This window comes from Xyrauchen texanus, chromosome 23, assembly GCF_025860055.1.
Source record: "Xyrauchen texanus isolate HMW12.3.18 chromosome 23, RBS_HiC_50CHRs, whole genome shotgun sequence".
In the NCBI taxonomy this organism is placed as follows: Eukaryota; Metazoa; Chordata; class Actinopteri; order Cypriniformes; family Catostomidae; genus Xyrauchen; species Xyrauchen texanus.
In genome coordinates, this window is record NC_068298.1 from 40323696 (window position 1) to 40337772 (window position 14077).

Consider the following 14077-nt stretch of genomic DNA (forward strand, 5'->3'; position numbering starts at 1 on the left):
GCCCGGGCGGTAGAGCCGCTGCCAGGGGCGGAGGAGTGTCCCCATTTGCCGCCAGAAAGCGAGGCGCGTTCTACCCGCTGGGGTCGGCGGTTTCACTCGGTTCGCCCGGTGTTGGAGCGGCTGTCGTCCGCCTGAGTGTGGAGGAGTGTTCGAGGACCACGCGACGGTACATCAGAGAACCGGTGAGTGAGCTTTTCTCTCTCTCTCTCTCTCTCCCTGTCGCACCGTGTTGGCCTTTTCCGCACCTATTTTGTTTTGTTGTTGTTGTCTTCCCTCCTGTCTCCTCCCAGGGCGAGGAAGGCGGGGATGACCACGCGGGACGTAAGATACACCCGCCCCAGGGATGGGGGTGTACGTCATGCCGGTGGCACCCGGCCTGAGATAACGCCGGGAGGAGTGTGGAGCCGAGGGGCGGGGCGGTCGGAATATCAGCGCCCGGTCCCCAATCAGCCTGATGAGGCGCTTGAGGATAAAAGCGGCGGTGTCGATGGTTCGAGAGAGAGAATTACGGACATGTCCGTCATGTGTGTTTGTTTATGTGTTTTTGAGTTTAAGTTTCTCATTAAAATATAATTTATGTTGACAAGCCGGTTCTCGCCTCCTCCTTGCCCATCCTTCAACTGTGTTACAGGCTACTTTCGCAATTACTTTTGAGATAAAAGGCAGATTATATATGGGCCTAGAATTTATAGGATCAGCAGGGTCAAGGTTTGGTCTCTTAAGAGATGGAACCACTAAAGCATGTTTGAGATAAGCAATTTATTTATTATGAAGAGGAGACTTGGCCCCACAGTATCGATCAACTGCTTAATAATTCGTGGATGATATCATATGAAAAAAGCATGGGCTTAAATTGAACAATAATTTCTCGAAGAGTGGAAAGAGAAATGGGTTCAAACTCACTCCAGAGATTTTAGCAAGAAGAGAGTTCAGATGGGCAAACGGTAGGCAAGATCTGAGATCTCCGATCAGCAATCTTATTTACAACAAATCTGAGAAAGTTCTTACAAGATATGTGAGACATTATATGAGTACATAATTGATTGTAGAAGAGAATTTTAGATTGTGGCAACTCTGTGATGATGATTAGCCACTTTTTGAAATTTAGACAAAGCATCCCTCAGGGCTTCATAGTACACCTGAATTTTTAACTTTTTCCACTTGCATTCAGCTTGTCTGCAAAGTCATCTAAGAGTATGTGTGGTATCGTTTAACCATGGCTCAGCTTTAGCTTTAACATGTTTAGGTTTTAATGGTGCAACAGAGTCTAATATGCAGAGACAGGTGGAGTTGAATAATTTGAGTTAGGCAAGGGAGGCAAGGGGCTCTTCAACAATTTAGTGGTGCTAATTTCTTTATACATTTGAGAAACATTTTCAGTTATAGTAGGTTTTAACATACGGGACAACAGAACAGTGCCAAGTGGTTTTGCACATTGGACATCAAGAGACACATTAAAAACAAGTGGTTTATGGTCAGAGAAGTTCAATTCACAAATTGTGATATCAGAGACATGCAAGCCATGAGATATAACCAGGTCTATCATATGGCCCTGTACATGAGTGGGGCCCTTAAACCCATTGTATAAGATTGAATGACTCAACAAGATTAAACAATTCCTTTGATAAAAAGTAATTTACACAACAAAAATGTATGATGAAATCCCCAATAATTAACAATCTGTCATGGTTTGTAACAAGTCCACTTAGGAGGTCCGATTTGGAGGTTGGTAGACCAGCGCTACCACAACCAGATTTACAGAGTTTAATTGATACAGTTGTTGTTCAAAACGGTGAAAAACATTAGTAGAAATTTGTTTTTAAAAACAAACGCTAACCCTCCACCTCGTCCGGGGGATTTTATAAACGTAAAGTCCTAGGGCCGGTTGCACCAGCTATATATGCATGTTACAACTTAGCCTAGTTGTGGCGTAAATGGGCACGATTTCAATTTACACACTACTAAATATTTGAGCGTTGCAACATTAAATTTAGGTAGGACGTAACCCTACACTTAAACTTACGGAATTTACGGAACCCTCCGACCAGGAGTAAAGGATGGCATAAAGAAGCAGACTCATTTAATGACATCAATGAGCTCATGTTTAGCATGATAGGCTTCAATCATTTCGACATATATGATGTTGGCATTTACACACGTTAACATTTACGAGAGAGAAAAATAAATTACCTTTGAACAGCTCTTCAGCATGAAACGATCTAACGGTGCAGTTTTCAGGATGCGTTGTCCATTGTCAAGTTTCAACATATACAAAATATATAAGATATTGAACTGAACGCGACCACATATTAGTATTTGGTGTCCTCCGCAGGGATTTCCCTGAGAGCAAATTGAGCCTCAGCCTGTGCAAATCACGCTAACTCGTTTTGTTCCCAAAATTTGGTGAGTCTGAGTGCAACCATCATGGTTGCCATCATGTTCATGAAACTCTGGAAATGTCTAAGAGTAGAAAGGGGTCTCCAGTGTAGAGATAGAGTGGCAGGGAGATATCTGTTTAGTCTGAATAATCAATAGATATTCAGTTTATTTTTACAGCACACAAAAAGCAAACAACACAGAGCTCGCAGCAGCCAAAAACTACGTCATCTCTCAGCGACAGTGCCAGGAAAACAAAACCATGACAACCAAGTGCAGGCTGAACAAATGAACACACAAACATAAGCCATGTCTCTGTGAATACTTACTATAAAACAGTTCTTAATGTTTCTGACTACAAACAAGCGAGTGTGTAACCACTTCAATATATGTAATATAAAATATAGAAGTTTTTTGGTGTAAGCCTAAATGTAAAAATCACTGGTCCTTGTGCCTGGCTGGTTCATGCAGCTGTTACTATGGTTACGGAAGGTGTCTGAGTAGTGCTTGGCCAGGTATGGCGGATTGAACATTAAATTAATTCAATGTGAAACTTGGGCTACACACAAACTCCAAAATGTAACAGAGGAATTAAATCTACTAGACTCAAATCCACTGAAAAAGCTACTTTAATCATATTCAGAGCAGCCCCAAAAGGGAAAGATCTAGAGATTAAGAGTGATAAAAACAGGGAAATGAATTTGAGAGGGTGGAAAAGAGCAAAAATGGTCAAGTGTGTGTGTGTGTGTGTGTTACCTGTCTCTCTCTGAGCTGAGGTAACACAGCAGGTGACAGGCCCAGAGCAGTGGTCCTGCGTAGGTGCTCAGCACTGTGAGGAAAATGGCAGGTGCTTCTACATAACTCTCCAGACCAACAAAGCCCACAGAAATATCCACCGTCCCAATGTTGTTAGAGTTCCCCTGAACACAAGAAACAGAAAAATAAAATAGTGGCTTAAAACAACTATTACACAGAAAACAGACCATACTCAAGAAATCGTGAGTGGTTCTCGTCCATGCAAATCTCTCTGTCATGATTCTAGGTTGTTATTGTTATTATCTGTATGTGGTTTCAATGTTAGATTCTTACTGGCCCAATAACGAAGAGCCCACCCCAAGTCTCTATTATATTCTGGTCTCTAGATATAGCTCAAATTCCTCCTTCGATGTATGTCAATGAGATTGTTTACATGGACACCAGAAAGTTTATTGCGAGAAAGGTGCTTAAGCTTCGAAAAGGTTGTTACTGTTTACATGCACTGTGTACATTCTCTTTACCCACATGTACATGCGGCTCGGTCGCCAAGCAGTTTTCTCCACAGCAACGTAATTTCTCCACGTTACTTGTGTAAATAACAAACATGCTGTCTGAGGATCTCTTTATCTTAATCTCTTAATTGGTGTAAGAAAAACAGTGTTTGCATTTAGATGATGTTTCAGAAAGATTTATTTTCTGTATGTAAATAGGATCAATGGAATTTTGCACCTGTTTTTGTCCACCAGGTAAAAAATTTAAATCAAATTACTCTAATTAGAAACGTACAACCTGCTCTCAGAATCACAACATTTTTGGAAATTTATTTTACTTTGCTCCTTTTATTTACCTCTGCAGATTCCTGGTGAAATGAACACTATAGGCGCTACAACAATTTTATTCACTTTCACACTAATCACCAGTAAAACGGCAGATTATCAGTTCATAAACTTTTAATTTTCACCATGTTTGTCACACAATGTTATCTTATGTGTAGTATTATACATGCAGAAGAATTGAAACAACATGATTTGAATCTAGGAAAAACCCAACCTTTTTAATCCTGGAATTCCTCAACATCATAAATTAACGGACCAAGCATTAACAGTCCTACTGAAGGCCTGTCTTTGGACAATAAAATGGTCAAGACACTCTAAACAACCTAATTCAAAGCAAATAGGGTCATTGGTCAGCAAGGCCTCTCAGCATGACCTTCTGAACTTCCACACAGAGTTAAATCAGACTTTTCCTTGAAAGGTTTCCAAAAGACTCTAATACTAACTGGTTTCCAATCAGATTTGCACGACTCTAATACTAACACATTTCATCTTAATCCAGGAACATTCTACACAAAGTCACAGTACTTTACCAATTTAACCTTCTAGAATGTACAGAATTAATTTAAATCCATGATTTATACAATACCTAGTCTTGCTAGGTAATTCTGCCAATTGCTTTGAACTGTGGTAACTGGTATAACTGATAAATTAATGATTATAGCCTGATGTACCTCTTTAAAATGTGTGTAATGTTAAATGGTTAAAATAAGGTTAAATGGTTCTTAAGGCATTGTCAACAGACTCCATAAAGTTCATTTTCACTGTATTTAAGATTTATGTCATATTTTGTTACTCTTCTCACCAATGAAAGGAGAAATGGTGTACCTTCATGTTTTACCAAAGGATCTGAAAATCAGAGATAAATAGGTGCATTTTATTTGGAAAAATCGTAATGTCCCAGCAAAAGTTCCAGAGAAAACTCGGGTTTGCAGGAGTCATTTTCCAGAGAACTGTTTTGAAAATGTTACCCCAAAACAGATGGGGTCTCCATTAATCTAATATTGAAGCCCAACATGGTTCCATCAATTTATCCTGAGAACACAGCAAGCCTGAGCTGCAGAGATGGAGGCGGGGACTCATTTGCATATTCATAGATCTGCACATACTAAATGAGGCAAAGGTGTAGTTATATCTAAGCCATTTTTAGGCATTAAGGTATTATTTTTATGGAAAAAACTTTTAAACATGTAATTTGTATTAACAAAGATGCATTTTTTGGGTTAAACCAGTGACTGTAGAGGGACTTTAAAAACATCTCCTGTTTGGGAGAACATTAACTTGCTTTTAGTACCACAAGTTTCTCCTCAGAAGTGCAAGGAACCACATAACTAAATTTAGCAAAAATATCGCCACAGTCACATGTTTTCTTGAAATCAGGCTGAATGAAAAACACAGAGGAAAGAAGAGAGACAGAGAGTGATTTGTGTGAAAGTGAATGACAGATATTGTTGCTGTAGCACATCTAGTGTTCACAAGGAAACTGCCAAGATACATACATAAAAATATATTTGGAACAATGTAGGTATAATAATGTGATTCCAGGTTGATATCATTCTAATTTGCAGTGTCAGGACGGGAAAGGAGCTGGCCTGACAACATTAGCTGGATCAATGTGTCAAATTAACAATTAACTGTTACTTTTACTCTGCTTAATGACTATATAAAGAGAGAGATGAGGAGAGAGAGAGATGGAAAAGAATATAAACATGTCCTTTGACAGTTGAACACATTGACCCTGACTCTCCCTTTAATGATGATGTCATTGTCAGACCTATAATTCCATGCTCAGATGCCTAAATGGTAATTATCCAGTAATGCTTCATTTGTGACCCTTACTTAAGCGCAGAAAGGCACGCATGCACACACACAATGCTGCTCTACAATCTGGCGTAGTCTTGATTTCTTTGCTTAACACTTAATGAATGCTTCCCTAAGTAAATCTGCCTATATGAATCAAATAAATATGGCATCTGCATTAACGCTTTCAAACAACATAAAGAAGACTTCACAGTTTTTGACATTTGACATTTGACTCAGATGTTATTTAGATAAATATGAAGACTGTGGAGACATATTGGGGTTAGATATTAAATGAGACACAGAATGGTAAGTGAATGTAGCTCAAACTCATGTTTTGTTCTAATATAGAAATGCAAAATGAATTGAAGAATTGCATTCCGCTCTCACACCAGATCTTTTTGTAAATTGGTCCTCCATTTACATTTCTGTCTTCAGTAGGTATTTTGTAAAACAATTATGAATTTATTGAATTATGAATACCAAAACAATTATCTACAAATTTTGACCAAATTGCAGATTTGCAGGTATTGCATTCATTTAAGAAGAGTCGTAAAGCAAATATTCAGACCCTTAAATAAACATTAAAATAAAAAGGTTCAGGATCGGACCACGCAGTTGAAACAAAAGTGAAAACATCTTAAAGCAATAGTTCACCCAAAAATTAAAAAATATCAAATTATTTACTCACCCTCATTATATCCCAGGTGTGTATGACTTTCTTTCTTCACCAGAACACATTTGATGAAAAATTTAGTAGGAACTTGAAGCTCCAGAAATCACAGACAATCAGCATAAACTTCATCGGTACGACTCCAGCGGTTAAATTAATGTCTTCTAAAGTGATAAGATCACTTTTGGTGTGAAAAAAGATACATTTTGAACTATAATCAAATGCTTCATGAGAGAGTGGAGTCCAAGTGGTCTCTGGTGTGATTTATTCACATTGCCATGATACAGACATAATCTCACTTTCTCCACACGGTTGAGACATCCAGTATAAAAACACAAACGCAACATTGTGCGTAAAGAAACTGATGAATACAGATCTAAACCAAATCCAACCAAGATACAATACAGTGTTCCTCCTACTCACTTGTAAACAGCGCTGCTCTTCCAGCTATGAGACACGTGTCTCAGATCTCAAGTGTTTCAAATGCCAATGTGATTACATCACACACGCATACCGCTGCAGTACGGAAGCACGATTTGTAGTTAAAGAAAGTACTTAAATATTTATCTTTTTCGCATCAAAAGTGATCGTGCTACCTTAGAAAAAGATTATTTAACTGCTGGAGTCGTATGAATGCCGTTTATGCTGACTGTCTGTGATTTTTGGAGCTTCAAATGAGAAATCTCCATTCACTTGCATTTTAAGGACCTACTGAGCTGAGATATTTTTCTATTTTTCTTCAAATGTGTTCTGCTGAAGAAAGTAAGTCATACACACATGGAATACCATGAGGGTGAGTAAATAATGAGAGAATTTTCATTTTGGGGTAAACAATCCCTTTAAGACAGTCTAAGAATAATAAAACAGAAACTTTGATGCTGGCTAAACAAACCCTGGCCTGAAAGATTCAATTCGTTTTAAAAGCTTCCAGTTTTAAGTTATACAGTACAGGCCTTCCAGCCAGACAAACCGATAAAGACAGATGACATTAGACCACATCAGATAATAATTGATCGCATTGGACCTCATCAGATCCTCTATAGACCTCATTAGACCCCATTAGACCTCATTAGATCCTTAAAAAAACACATCACAACCCATCAGACTTCATTAGATACCCAGTAAACCACTTCAGAACCAATAAAACCTCAGCAGACCACCAAGAAACCAGTTTAGACCATATTACAGCAGTTCAGATCCAATTTGACCCCCAGGAAACCACATCAGACTCCATGAGACCTCACTAGATTCCCCAGATGCCACATAAAACCCCATTAAACCTAATTGCATACCCAAGAACCCACTTCAGAACCTATAAATCCTCAGCAGAACTAAAAGAAACCACTTTCGATTACACCACTTCAGATCCCATTAGACCCCCAGAAAACCACTTCAGAGCACATTAGAACCCTTAGAGACCACATCAGACCTCATAAGACCTCCATAAAAAAACACTTCAGACTAGACCCCGTAAGACATAATCAGATCTCCAAGAAACCACTTCAGACCTCATTAGATCACTCCAAAACCAACAGAGACAGCCTAAGCCCACTTCAGACCAGTTTGGACCACTTCAGATCAAATGACACTTCATCAGACCTCTAAGAAACCATGTTAAGCCACATTAGGACGCTTCACATTCTATTAGACCTAATTAGACCCCCAAGAAACCACTTCAGACCTCATTAGACCACATTAGAACCCAAAGAGACCAAGTTGGACCATTTCAGACCCCATTAGACCTTATTAGAATTTTAAATACAGTACAAGTATGTTGGCATTGTCAAGCCAACCTAATTATTTAATCGTTATACATTCATGGAGGAAACTAGACCTCTATTAAAGAAAATGTATTCACAAAGTATTCTTTCAATTGCCCTGCCTTTGGCCTGACCTCTGCTCTCCTCTCCTCATTACCTGAAAGAAGAAGAATGCCTGGCCGAACCAGTAGTGCATGATTGTAGTCTGAGCGGCGTCGTAGTGCAGTTTCTTCCAGATGAATTGAGCCATGATAGTCTGGATGAGCAGACAGCAGGCCAGCGTGGGCAGATTATGAGCTCTGAAGAGCAGAGCCACCAATAACACAACACCACTGTACACTTCCCACAATCCTCGGCTCTTCAGACGCCCACTGTCCACTGCAGATGAAATCACCTGTGAGTGCAACAGGTCCTTCACACCCGTGAAAAGGATCCCGAGGACAAAAACGTAGACAAATCGCGCCTCGACAGTCCCCCTGAAAGAGAACACAATAAATGCTGTATCATAAATAATGTAATTAACAGTATCACAATATTTTACCTCAAACTAATGTATCGATATTCTAACACCAAGAAACAACAGTTTTAGATACATTTCTCACATTCATATTTTCTGGGGAAAAAAACTGATAACAGTGTTGAGAAGGCCACTTTATGACTTCCAAAGAACTATAACTTAAAGTAGTGAAGCTACAGTCAAGCTACTCTTTTAAAAAAGTAGCTAAACTACAATCTACCAAACAAAAAGCAACAAACTACATTGAAGCAAATTAAAGAAGAAAATATATTTAGATTATAAACAATAAGATTATTTCATTTAATTCTGCAATCAGTTATATATTTAATAACTGTGACATTTCCTTATTAAACAAAAAATAACATGGTTTTACTACAGTAGCAATAGTTTACTCGTGGTTTTTATCATAAACCCATGGTTACCTACAATATTATGGTAGGAAAACCATGGTTAATGTTTTGTAAGGGATAAATAAATAGGGGGACAACAATACATGTAACAAATGTATACGTAATGCACACTAATAAAACAAAAAACCCTCTTTTATATAACTGAATTGAAATATAGTGATATACAGCAGAAGGCAAAGTTCCTTTAAAACTGAGCAAGGCTCAAGTGAATCTGTGAATCATGTACTGCATGTGGACAGTCCACTTACATTAACTGTCAGAAAGAACCAAATTCCCAACAATATAAGAGAATTGTTCATTTAAACCGGTTAATTTATAGAAATTGTCCCAAAGAACCGATTCACATAAATGATCAGCGCTACATGAGAGAGAAGACTGTTTAGGTGAGATAGTTTGATTATTCCCACGGCTCCATTGCGGTGTTCAATACAATGTGACAAATGTAGCATTTTGTAACAATGTAGTACTACACTTTGGAAAATAAAGCTTGTTACTTGAAAAGATACACTATCGTGAAAATAGCTGTACTGCCTTCACGTTAAATGAAGAAGAATGACAAACAATTGAGTAAAAGATCGCAATGTATCACTGTATTTAATCGCATTACACTTAACAAAGAATACCACGAATATCATATCGCAATACAAATATCATCATAATATCGTAATCATCAGATCTCTGCTGACACATCTGGAAGAAATGGACATTTTCCCCCACTCTTTCTAACACTTCTGAAGAATCAATATTGACTGCAGGCAACATTTTGTTTGAAGGTTTGTCTTCGTTTCACTAAAGCTTATGAAGTCATGAGAGAATCAATAACAATGAGTTTTGGTGCCCCACAATGGACAGCAGAAGTTACTTTTATAGCCCACAGGATTTCAATGGGGTCAGCTGCCCAGCGCTTAGAGGAAACTAGTCCATTTCAGTGGTATCTGCCTGAAAGAGTCAGCCTAATCTCATGAAAATTACATTACCGTGGCAACCTTTTTGTAAAAACAAATTACGTTATTCATTATACATTTGGCTGCAGTTTCCCAGTGAAATGTCCAGCGGGGGGGAGCCAAAATATGGGGAAATGGTACTGTTATCAGTTTATTAAGGTGAATGTTAGATGAAGGCTTTAATAGGAAAATCATACAACCTCAGCCTAAAACTTCAACCTAAACTTAACCAATTATGTCTTAAAAGCTAATGTGAGGTGAACAACACAGACATCCTTATCCTTAACCAACACCTAATCCTAATCAATAGTGTCCAAAAAGCAAATGTGTCATAAAAAGGATATTTCTGAAGAAACCTCTTCATTTTACTTTAATCTCACATATCAGCGCATGCTTGGCTCGGACCTCAGTATTTTGAGTCTAAAGTCCAACACTCAATGAGGCGAGCTACCACTGAAGCTAATCACGATTAAATAAGTGTGTAAATATTAGTGAGTCTAACCAATGTAAGCATTAAAATGTATTGATTTTCAAATGAAGCATTAGAGTAAAATATGCTTAAATATTTTAGAAATAAGTTAAGATATCATAACATAGCAGTGTATGAGTAATAGAGCAAAAAATATTTGTTAATAAAGTAATAATCAGCGACACACAGCGTCCAATGTAAATTGTCCACACGACCAATAGTGTTTTAACTTCCCCATCCTTCAATAACAGTTCCTTTGCTAAGCTTGAATCGTATTATGACTTTTTTTAGTGCTCAGCAAGAGGAAGAGCAGCTGAATGAAACAGAATGAGGGTAACCTTTTCAGAGCACCGCGAGATACATGACAACGGTCAAAGACGTCTGTCTAGTGCATATTTACATACAAAAATAAGTTAGTCCAGATGGGTCCCCTTTGGTGTTTAGGAATATTAAGTAGGCCAAACTAGGCCTGTCTGTCCTGCTCTCTTGCACCAGTGGGTGGGGCCAAGGGTGTGATGATGTAAAATAGGCATTGATGTTGTTTCTGTAGAGGTGATCATGAATTAATAAGCCCCCTAGTGACATTGGAAAGTTGTGGAATTGAGGATGAGGCAATTTTGCAGCTTGCAATACCATTTGCCAAAAGATAAACAAGGGTGAACATTATTTGTGCAATATCCTTGCCAAAGGATAACAACACAATGTGAAGGCCCAACGATAAGGCCAACATTGTTGTTTGACACCCTTTGCCGAAAGAAAAATAACATTTGATTATGAGTCATCCGACGAGGGCGGCCGTTGGTTGGAACTTATTTTTTGTGTGTGAATTAATAAAAGAACATTCCTAGTGTCCAAACACCTGCAAAGAAGAACAATGCTTTGTATCCTTTTATATAAACCACATTTGCGGAGTCACTGGATGCTCAGAAGCGCACCTGAAGACATGCCGCAGTTGCTCCACCTAGACAGCACATTGAGTCAATAGCAGAAAACACACAGTGTTGTCGGATGCTTAATCGCACAGCAGAAGACACGCCACTGTTGCAGCGCCTGGACAGCACATTTGCACTGCCAGCACAGTTTTAGCCAAATAAAGTATACAAATGCCTTACTTACTACTAAAAGTTACTGCCCCGACCACAAGCACATATTGTGAATGCATATGTTGATGAACTAACGTAGAGTGCATTAATGGGGAGCTTATATTTTGACCAGCAGATGCAGAAAATTAACTGTATATAGAAACTTGAGTAACCAAGCTTGGAATTCAAATGTTTGTGAAAAAAGCCCTATAGTGTAGAAATGCCCCATTGTTTAAAGATTCATGATCCTATATTAATAAAATAATTAATAGTTCCAGTGACCCATGGTAATACAAATCTCTCCACAGTAATGACGACAGATGACTCTCATATAATGAGACATGTGACATAGCTGGATATGGAAATAATGCCTTGATTTGATTGAATAATTGCTTGTATTTGAGCACAATCTGCATTGTGATGTTAATGAAACATGGAATATAATGAGAAATGCTTAATGCTAGGTGTCAGAGGACACGTAGCAATGATGATGCTTCCCCTTTAAGGCAGCATGGATGTGGACATATGAGATAAGAAAACACAGTGTGATTTGACGAGCGATAGGTGCGAAAACACAACACAAGCATCATCTTGTTGGATAATCGGACCCCATGCATTGAAGTAGTTGTGCGTAAAGAAATGCATTAATATTGGAACATGCTTCCCTGATAGGTGAACACTCAGGGATGCAAACACTGTGGTAACATTTAAGAAATGTGCACCCGTGCACGGCCACCGTGCTGTGAAACGCACAATCACCTAACATGACCGGTGAGAACCGAATGCTCTAGCAAAATGAATGTTGCAGCTTGAAGTGATATTGATGCATTATGAAGCTTTTGACGAACATAGGATTGAGGACATTGGAAGCAGAAAGCCTGAAACCCCATCTACCACCAGCTATTTGCATTGACGTTTGTCCCCAAAATAAGAATAGACTGATTTCATAAAAAAATTCACATTTTCCTGATGAATGATCACCAAACCTGAAGCAACCATTGCTTAGAGAATCGAGGCTAGCATGTAACATGATGTGTGTTTCACTCACGTATGAAGTATGTGAACAATATACTTCATACGTGAGTGAAGTATATTGTTCACATAGGCAGCTTGCAGGTTTATGAAGCGGAGGCTGTACTATGATTGGATGTGATGCCTGATGAATCAATCCCGAGATCTTCCTGCTTGAATAATGCTTACGCTTGCATTTCTAAGAGAATAGGTTGTAAAGAGTATCTTCCTTCTCTTGTCAATGGGAGAAATGCAGCAAAGCTGCTTGGACAAAATTAGGTCAAAATTGTCATCAGAGAGAAAGTCGCAAATTTCTTGTTTTCCTCAATTCTACACTGCAGGATAATCAAGTAGCCTCAAATAAAAACTCCAATTGTCAGGTAACCTACATGACCAGCCCTGTATTGGCAAGTAACTTACTAAAAGTAGTGATGCAACAACCTTTCGAGAAGCATGTTGTGGGTACAAATTAACGGTCATGTTATGTAATAATTATGTAATAATTGCACTGCATGAAAAGAGTTATATATGGACCAGTAGATTCCTGTAGAAATCACAGAATTTTGGACAAGTTCAGAAAAGCACTGGCCGGGAGTGAAAAATTCCACAAGCCTGAACAAATCTGATTATCTACCATTTTGGATGTGAGTGACTGACCGTTCCGTCAGTGTTATGGCCATTTGTATGCAATGGTAAGGCAAGGCAAGTTAATTTATATAGCACATTTCATACACAATGGTAATTCAAAGTGCTTTACATAGAAGAGATTAAAATAAGAATAAAAAAATAAGAATAATTGAAACAGTTTAGAATAAAATAAAATCCAGTACAAACAGTCGGACACACAGTGGCACAGTGCTCATTCAGTAAATGCACAGCTAAACAGATGTGTTTTGAGTCTGGATTTGAATGTGACTACTGTAGGAGCACATCTGATCTCTTCTGGAAGCTGGTTCCAGCTGCGGCTGGCATAAAAGCTAAAAGCAGACTCTCCTTGCTTAGAGTGAACCCTTGGTATTTCTAGCTGATGTGATCCTAATGATCTGAGCGATCTGTTGTATTTATATTCAGTGAGCATATCTGCAATATATTGAGGTCCTAGCCCATTGAGTGATTTATATACCAGTAATAATACTTTAAAATCAATCCTAAATGTAACTGGGAGCCAGTGTAAAGACCTGAGGACTGGTGTGTTATGTTCATATTTTCTGGTTCTGCTCAGAATCCTGGCAGCAGCGTTCTGTATGAGCTGCAACTGTCTTATGGTCTTTTTGGGAAGGCCAGTGAGGAGTCCATTACAATAATCCACCCTGCTGGTGATGAACGCATGCACAAGTTTCTCTAGGTCTTGACTGGAAACAAAGCATCTAATTCTTGCAATATTTTTCAAATGATAGTTTGCTGATTTAGTTATTGCTTTGACATGACTACTGAAACTAAGGTGTG

At 38.5% G+C, this 14077-nt stretch overlaps 1 protein-coding gene across 1 annotated transcript in view; it reads right to left on the reverse strand.

The window, feature by feature from the left end:
• The window catches only part of pigg (phosphatidylinositol glycan anchor biosynthesis class G), a 222565-nt gene that overhangs the window by 19152 nt on the left and 189336 nt on the right, over nt 1-14077 (reverse strand). The window contains exons 11-12 of the mRNA XM_052154365.1: nt 8356-8674; nt 3133-3296 (exon numbers count right to left, since the gene is read on the reverse strand). Of these exons, the coding sequence (XP_052010325.1) occupies nt 3133-3296; nt 8356-8674 (483 nt within the window). The remainder of the gene's footprint in view (nt 1-3132; nt 3297-8355; nt 8675-14077) is intronic.